We start from the raw sequence: 8,712 nt of genomic DNA on the forward strand, positions 1-8,712 counted from the left end.
AGGGCTCTGGTGCGGGCCCTCCCCTGGGTTACAGACAGCCGCCTTCTCGACGTGTCCTCACGTGGGGTTCAGAGCTAGCTTCCCGGCTGTTTCTTAAAGGGGCGCGAATCCCATTCATGAGACTCCACTGTGACCCAATTGGCTCCCAATGGCTCCGCCTCCCAACTCGGTCACACCAAGCTGAGGCTTCCCCACCTGGATCTGGGGGTCACACGCAGTCTGTCCCTAATGGTGCCGTGAGGTTGCTGGGCTGCTGTCACATGAAGGTGCCCTCGTGAGGGGCCGTTCCTCTCCGAGTGGGCTCCCCCTGGGGGGGGATCTGTGGGGAATATGGGGGCTGGGGCCGTCGCGGAAGCTGCCACCCGGAGAGTGAAGGCCACCTCCTAGCAGCTGGACTTACTGAGCGCCTCTCCAGGGTCATGCAGGGCTCCAGGGGCTTTATGTGGTCACCCAGGTGATGGTCACGGCCTCCCCCAGAGGAACAGACCCATGCCGTCCCACGGGAGGGGAACGAGGCCCCGGGAGGCACTGCCTTCTCCCTCAGCTGGACCTTCCTCGCTGGGGATCAGACGGGAGGGAGGGCCTCCCGGGGCAGATCCAGCTGAGGATGTGCCTGGTCCAGTGCGAGGTGGAGAAGGCTGCTGGTCCCAGACAGGTGGGCAGACCGTGTCTACGAGGATCCGGGACCCTCGTCTTGGGGGAGTTGACGGGGGACGGGGCCCGTGCATCCCTGACAAGTGTCCTGATGCTCAGGGCTGGGTGTAGGTGCTGTCTGACCGGGGTGGACCTGCACCTCACCCCCTGTATTCTGGGAGGTGTGGCTGGCAGGAGAGGGCGACACCACTCCCGGAGCAGTTCTGTCCCTTTCCTGGGGCTCAGTCTCCAAATCGGAACCGTGGGGCTCACATCCCCCTGGGCGGTGCTGAGCGTGAACTCAGATGCTCATGGGGATGGAACAGGTGGTCGGAGCAAGGGAGGGCCTGACTCATCCCAGCAGGTGCTCTTTCCCCAAGCTCGCCCTGCCCCTCCATACCTCGGTTTACCCAGTACTCCTCTGATGACGGGTAAGGTTCCCTCTCCTCGAACTTGTGAGTGCAGATCCCGGTCACTTCCGAGCATGACCCAGCCTGCTGATGGCCCCAGGGAGGGCCTGCGATCAGCTGTCGCTGTCTTGGAATTCTCAGACTTCTTCATCTTCGAACAAGGAGTCCCTGGTGTGGATGTGCCACCTGGCGGGGAAGGGACATGGGTCCAAATGGGCTGCGGACCCTTGCACAGCCTCCTTAGGCGCGCTCCCGTGCCCCTCGCGGACGGGGGTGGGGTGAGGCGGACGTCTTGGGGTGCGCTGCCTGCTCCCCACGGCTCGTCCTGCTGTGGGTGGGTTTTCAGAGCCGTGGCGGGCGTGGATGGCTGGTTCATCTCGGAGCCCCCGCTGACCCGCATCCCCCTCTCTTCCCTCCCCCAGACAAAGAAAGGGTATCAGAAGACCGTTCTGGAAATCGACACCCCCAAGGTGGAGCAAGTGCCCATTGTGGACATCATGTTCAACGACTTTGGTGAAGCGTCACAGAAATTCGGATTTGAAGTGGGGCCGGCTTGCTTCCTGGGCTAGGAGCCGCGAGCCTGGCCCCAAGAGCAACCTCGTGACCTCAGCGCACCGCCCGTGGGTGTCCTGGACGGTGAAGGCCCCTCGTCCCTCCCCACCACGCCGGGCCCACTCCACACCCAGAGAGAGCAAAGGGAAAGAGCCGAGTCCCCGCCCCGGAGACGAATCACATGACCTAGATGCCCCGCAGCCGCCCGCTGCCTCCAGCTCCGTTCCGTCTACACCACGCTCCCCAGGGAAGGGAACGGGGCCCACGCGTCTTGCCCCCGAGCCCGTGGATCTCGTGCACGGAGAGTCCACAGGGGCCCGGGTGTGGCTGCAGTATTTGGAGATCATGTTTTGTTTTTTGGGTTTTTTTGGAAAACATTCAACTTGAAGATGTGTACTTCCCCTGACCTTCAAAAATTGTTCCGAGGTAAGCCTTGTAAAGGTCACCTCACCCTCCAGAGCCTCTGTTTTTAACAAGATCCATTCACAGGCCAAATGTCATCCTGCATGTGCCTTTCCGATGGATTAAAGGTGCTTTTGTTTTTGTGAGTTTTAAGTAAATATTTGTATTGTATTGTCATAAATGTTCAGTGTCCCTGACTTTCAATCGTGCCTGTAAACCCCGCTTCGGTCCCATTGGGAGAATTGAAAAAACAGGTGGGGTGTCCATTGTGGGATGCAGTCCACACCCCTGCCTGCTCAAGGACGTGTGAGAAATGAGAAGTTTGCCAAGGGCAGCAAGAATTCACCCCACCATTTAAAAAGCAGGTGCCAGTGCCCCTTTCAGACAAGTCTTTGATTAGCTCTGGGTTTTATTTTTTAACAGGGAGAAAAAGAAAAAAGGATTTTATACTTTGCCTTCTCCACATGCGCTTAGATGAAAACGCAGGCTTAAATTAATTTTAATTGCTTCCTTTTTCCATGTTTCTTCCTACAGAGCCTGATGGGAGGATGTCCAGGGCAGGGAAACCACATTTTCTGTAGATGATAATTAAATGAAAATTGGTGCTTATTTTTACATTTCTCTTTCGTGGTGCTATCTGTTAAGATCTCCTTGAAGGCGACACGGGGGGTAGCTGCCGTGCCTCGTTCTCCCATCTTTCTCCATCCTGGCTATTGCCTCCACCATCTGGGTTTTTGCCAAGGACATTAAGGTAAATGCGGGTCACCTTCCCTGCCATGGCCCCGTTCTCCTCCCAGACAGCAGTGAAGCCGCCCCAGGCCGGGTACCAATCTTAGCCTGTGCATCTGTGATCTGAAAACACACACACACACACACACACACACACACACACACACACAACACATGGTCACTTTCTGCATGGTCCACGGTGTAACGATGGCAGATTGCATTCTGTTGCCGAATGTTTGTGGTGCTAATTTCTGCGTTTGTTGCAAGAACTGAATTGAAGCAGCACGTGGCCTCTCAGCTGGGCTGCCTTTGGTGCAGCCCCAGCAGACAGACAAATGTGCAGTGAACTCTGTGAGTCCCTCCGGGGTTGCCCGCGGTGCCTTTTCCCCGTGAAAGTGATTTGGATTTCCATCTGCAAATGTGCTGGGTGCGGATCTCAGCCGCGCGGGTGCTTGGGACCGGCCAGGTTCCATCTGCTCCTGGTCCTCCTCCCTGAGCGAGGGTGAGGACTGGCAGGGCCAGCAAGGAAAGGCGATCCCTTTACTGTGAAAAGCTGCCCTTGTGCAATGCCCTTTCCTTCCACAATGGGAGAAGCGAGACAGGCCCCAGGGCCCTGTGCAGCCTCCTCGGGAGGAGCTGTGACAGGTCCCGGCTCCGGTGCTGTTCTCCGCCCACTCCGCCTCATTGGACCGTGGTTCCAGCTTAGGAAACCACTGCGGAGCAACCCAAGAGTCACAGCACACCACCCACGAGGATTTCCTGAATCCCCTGGAAATTGAGTCTTACTCTTGCCAAAGAAAAGCCTGGCTTCGAGATTCTTCCGAACCCAGGATGCCAGCATCTGCCAGCGACCCTTTCCTTCATCTCATCAAAAGAAAAGCCATATCGGAGCGTTGCCGTAGGGCGCCCTGTGGGTTTTGTCTAGGTCATGTGATTCCATTTTGATTTCTCATCCTGCCCGAGTTCTCCTTTTATTCTGTCGATCTTTTCCTCCATTGGACCCTTCAAAGCTGTTGTAATTTGTACTGAAGTCAAAATGTGTCCCGTTTTCCCCAGACCACTTAGCTATGGTATATTGCAATAAAATTACTTCTTATATTTGCAGAAATTCTTTTGGCGTAATTTTATTTTTTCCCCCTCATCTACGTAATTGGACACATGTTGGCGAAAAGAAAAAGAAAACGGTTCAAAGAAAACCTACGGTAAAGATTCTAGGACATTAGGCCCTTTAAAACTAGAATGTTGAGTGACACATTGTACATTTCCTAAAAATCCAGTAGACGTGTTCATACGTTTTAAGTGTAATGCCCAGGAAAGGGTGTTTTAAAATATTTTAAACCTGTGTAACAGAGGAATAATTGTAATCGTTTTTCAATAAATCAAGATTAATGTTTCCACCGTAAACAGATGTGATCGGCTGTCTTCTTAAGTGTGACCAGGGCCTTCCCCTGCATTAAACCAGTGTGTGACCCCAGTCTCAGGACAGGAGAAACTCTCAAAATCCTGGCCAAGGTCACAGAAAGTGGAAGGAAGCCACTTCCCAAGCCATGCGTCAAGGGAGCTCTTCCTCGGAGGAAGTGGCAGTGGGCGTCCGGAGACAGAACTGTGCCTTGGGGTGCCCTTGGGTTGTGGTCAGGCACCAGCCCTCCAGGCTTCCTGGGGGAGTTTCCACAGTCCTGGGGCATCCCGACCTTGACGGTGTGCGGGCCTCACTCTCGCCCTGCGGAGGTGGCAAGTCCCCAGGCTCCCCCTCTGCTGTCCAGCTACAGAGCGGGACGGTAGTACCCGGCCCCCTGGCTCGTCCTGGCCAATGACCCTGAGCAGAAGTAGCACGTGGCTCTTCCAGTCTGACATACTGGTTCCCTCTTGCGTGTCACTAGCCACGTTCCCAGAGTGGCTGTGTCCCCAGTGAGTGGGTTCCCGGAGGGAGTCCCTGGCCAACCCTCTGAGAGCTTACCCAGTGGCTCTCAGAGTGTGGTCCACGGACCATCGCACAAGCATCCGCCCCTTGTTAGGAATACATGTTCCTGGACCCTGCAGCAGACCTGCTGACTCAGACACGTTGGCAGGGGCCCCGTCATCTGTGTTTTGACAAGGCCCGCAGGTGATTCTAGGGTTTGCTTGGGTTTGAGATCCACCGGCCTGGACAAACCGGAGCAGACGGGAAAGTGAAACCAGAAGTGGGCAATTGCTTTTACAACACCAATGCGAGTTGGCAGGTCCCCCTGCCAGACAGTGGAGGCGGGAACTATCGTCAGAAGATGGAAGGCTCCCTGTCTCCACGGGCAGAACGTGTGGTCAGATCGCTCTTCGCTACCTGGGCGAGCTCACAGGCCGAGCACGAGCAGTGGCGCGTGACCTGGGAAGAGGTCGGAACCAGGACGGTGATGCAGGCCACTCGCTCTCGACTGCACTTGGCACGAAAGGAAACAGAGTCCGCAGATTGGAGGGTTTTCAGGGCTGGAAGAGGCAACCGTTTCTCAGCATAAACGGTTAAAGATGAAATAGAGAAACACTCTGTGGGACCAACGCCAATGAAAGCTCGTTCATCACAGGTCTGAGCAACACACTTGTTGTTTGAAACCTCGGCCTGGATTGCAGTGGCACCTAATAAGTGACTCAGGAAACAGTGTGGCACTCCCATCAGAGCCGGACAGGTCGGAAGCTGCTGCACCGACGTCAAGACGGAGCAGGGCAGGCAGGGGGTGTAGGAGCTATGGGCCTGGGCGCCGGTCCTTGGAGCTCAATGAAATCCAATGGGCCGGAAGCTGATGACCTGGTTGAGAGGTGTCCTGCAGGGAGAGCCGCCAGCCTGGCCTGAGGAGTCCATGACCGAGACTTAGAATGGCCCACAGGCCTCCAGGGGTTGCACTGGCCCACAGGTGCCCCGAGGGGCTGGGTGACGGGGCCTGGGAAGACCAGGGACGGCCTCCCCTCACTGGAGACAGGTGCTCAAAGGTGAGCAGGCTAAGCCTCGGAGAGGTGGGGGAGGAGGTTTAGCGATTAAGATCGTAGTGTCCTGAGTGAGACCCATCTGGGGCAAGGCCCTGCAGAGCCCCCATTTCTCTGCACCTCCTTCCTCATTCTGGAGACTTTGCAGATGAAAGCACCTGCCTGTAGGCTGGGCCAGGGGAGGAGAGCCTGCAGGTGCTGGTATGGCTGGAGCCTAGAAACCAGCAAGCAATACCACCTCTGCATCCCCGGGGATGGGAGCAGTGAAGCTAGACTCACTTGGGTACCTCTCTCCCAGCCTCAGGGCCCGCTCCCCGCCCCTGCACCATCCATCACACCCCAGTGACTGGTCCACAAGAGCTCATCAAGCCCCTGCAGCCACCCACACCTGGGCTGGGTCTTCTGGAGAAGTGAATGGAGACCTCACACCGGGACTTTGCTCCCCGTCTTGGGAGAGGTGAGAGCCGTGGAAATGAGGGTGCCAGCCCGGGTCTTGGCTGCAGAGCAGCTGAGTGTCTGCAGCTCACGGCATCTGTCTCAGGTGCCCTGGAGAGATTGTGCCTAGAACCCCCGCAGGAGCTAGGTAACGGCTGGCCATGGGTTTTTAGCATTCCCACGGGGCTACCTTGGTTCTTGCTGGATGAGGGGAAACACCTGTCCCCACAAAGGAGAAAGCAGGCCGTTGTTCACCGTTTGGAGCTGGAGTTAATCCAAGCTTCCCATGCTGGGAAAGATGTCCTCCGTGCCCCTTATCTTAGCACTGCTGCCCCGTGTCCTAGGGTGCCCTTGGAGCGGCAGGAAGGGATGGAGGGAGGGAGGGAGGAAAGTGTGTGCACACCCACTTGGCATGGGGTCACGGGCTTTGCTAAGAGGCTCCTGCTGCTGCAGAGCTGGGGCTCCTGGGCTCCAGATCTTGGGGCACAAGTCCTTTCGTATCTGCTAAGGCTCTTGGCGTCCAAGAGCTGAGCCTGCCTCGAGCAGCACCTCCGTTTGGATGGTAGATGGGTGTGGAGATATCTGTCTGTCTCAGCCAACCTGCCTGGCTGGGGCCTAGGAGGGCTGGGATCCTACTGACTTCTGGGTCCTGGATAGGCTGGCGGCTGATCAGTGGCCGAGTCTGGGAGAGCCGGCTCCGCACGCCCCGCCTAGGGTGCCCTTCATCTTCTTAGAGGAAAGGAGGGAGGGAGGAGGGGCAGCCCCAGCTCTCGGTGCTTTCCCTCGGGGAAGGACTCCTGCAGAAAGCGAGCTCCCCACCTGCCTTCCTTGCCCCGACCTACCCCTCCCACCCCCAAAAGTTCTGCTACCAGACATTCATTCGTTCATTCAGTGCCACTTTATTGAGTGCCTGCTCTGTGCCAGGCACTGGTACCCAAAAGAGGGGTGACAAGGACCTCAGATGGATACAGTGTAGACATACTGACTTGAAAACACAGTAACCTGGAAACACAGAACAAGGGGAAACAGAGCCTGATGATGATGTGTCAGGACTCAGGGTGCAAGGCCTACCCCAGCGCCTGGGGAGGATGCAGGAGGGAGGCATACCCATGTGGAAGTGGTGCACATCTGCCTGGATTTCCTCTGAGAAGTGGTCCAGGGAGAAGGGAAGGCAGGACTCAGCTTGTGCCTCAGCCAGGAAAATAATCACTTTCCAGTAATCCCCCAGGAGTCAAGACATCAACAAAAGCTACATGCACAAAACATCCTGCTTTCTTTTTTTATTTTTCCAAATTGACAAGTGGAGATCACGTAGATTTGGGAGAAGTCCAATTCCCAGGCCTCTGTTGGGAGCTGACGTGTTTGATGGTGCAAGAATTTTGCTTCACTTGGGACTTTCTCAAATTCATTTTAAAACTAGAAACCTCAGTGGTTAGGATGATCTAAAAGACTCTAATTGTGGGAGACGGACTAGGGACACCACTTTCAGCATTTGTATCGTTTATTGCTACGTAACAAATTACCCCCAAACGTAGCTGAAAATAAAACACAGGCATCGTCTGACACTTCTGTGGGTCAGGAACCTGGACATAGCTGTCTGGTCCTCACATCAGGGTTTCTAACAAATCTACAAGCAAGGTATCATATGACTAAGGTCTTATCTGGAGACCCGACTGGGGAAAGATCCCATGAGATGTGTGTATGTGAGATGTGTGTGCACATCCTGGGTGTGCTCCTCATCGACTTTGAGGCCTCAGGCATATTTCAAACCGTGATGCATGGGGACAGGTCAGAAGCGAGGTGTCCAGCTGCCTGGTATCCTCACCTGTAAAATGCCGCGCCAGGCTGTGGAGTCAAATGTGATCATGCACAAGAAGCACTTTGTCCTGGGGCCTCAGCATCCATGTCGTGTGATAGATCTGCATCCCCAGCACCCACCCCACCTGTGTGCTCACTGTGCATAAGCCCAGTGATCTCAGGATACAGGGAATCATGCCTCTGACGTTTATCACTGACCAATCTCTAAGTGCCCAGCACCTGCGGGGTGTGCAGCCCTGGGCTGGCAAGCGAGCAGATAGAGGGAAGTGAAGGACATCCTGCTTCCCATGAGCTTAAGTGCATCTGAAGACACCAGACTCACGGCTGCCACTCCAGAGAACCATCCAGAGGTGATCAAATCCACAGGCTGAGGGATGGGTCTGCTGAGAGTGGGCTGGCGTGAGCAGGATGTGTGACCGAGCCTTGGACAGTGAGTAGAATTTGGAGATGTGCAGAAGATTCCTTTGGAATTCCTTGTGTGTACCTCTGTGATGTCTGTCTGTCTGTCTGTCTGCCAAAAGACTGTTGGAATGCTCGTCGATAGAGAGGGCCCTTTGCACTTGAAGGCTGGATACTGGAGCTGATCCTCTGCAACTGACATTCCGGAAGATGAGGGAGAAAAGTGAGGAGAGGCAGGGTCCATGGCTTGGTAGAAGGAACCCCACTTTCCACCGCTGGAGCCAAAGCAGCCTGTGGCGGGGGGCGGGGGGGGGGGCTTGGGGCGCATACCACCAGTCCACCTTGATCCAGCCGCCACCTTGGCCCACAGCAAAGGCCACAG

The 8,712-nt window shown here is 55.7% G+C and overlaps 1 protein-coding gene across 4 annotated transcripts in view; it reads left to right on the top strand.

Annotated features, from left to right (window-relative positions):
- The window catches only part of COL5A1 (collagen type V alpha 1 chain), a 159,781-nt gene extending 155,947 nt beyond the window's left edge, over positions 1-3,834 (top strand). For all 4 annotated transcript variants that reach the window (XM_060102018.1, XM_060102019.1, XM_060102022.1 and 1 more), the window contains exon 66: positions 1,466-3,834. In XM_060102018.1, the coding sequence (XP_059958001.1) occupies positions 1,466-1,612 (147 nt within the window). In that variant the 3' untranslated portion in view covers positions 1,613-3,834. The remainder of the gene's footprint in view (positions 1-1,465) is intronic.
- The last annotated feature ends 4,878 nt before the right edge of the window (positions 3,835-8,712 follow it).

This window comes from Mesoplodon densirostris, chromosome 6 (genome assembly GCF_025265405.1).
Source record: "Mesoplodon densirostris isolate mMesDen1 chromosome 6, mMesDen1 primary haplotype, whole genome shotgun sequence".
NCBI lineage: Eukaryota > Metazoa > Chordata > Mammalia > Artiodactyla > Ziphiidae > Mesoplodon > Mesoplodon densirostris.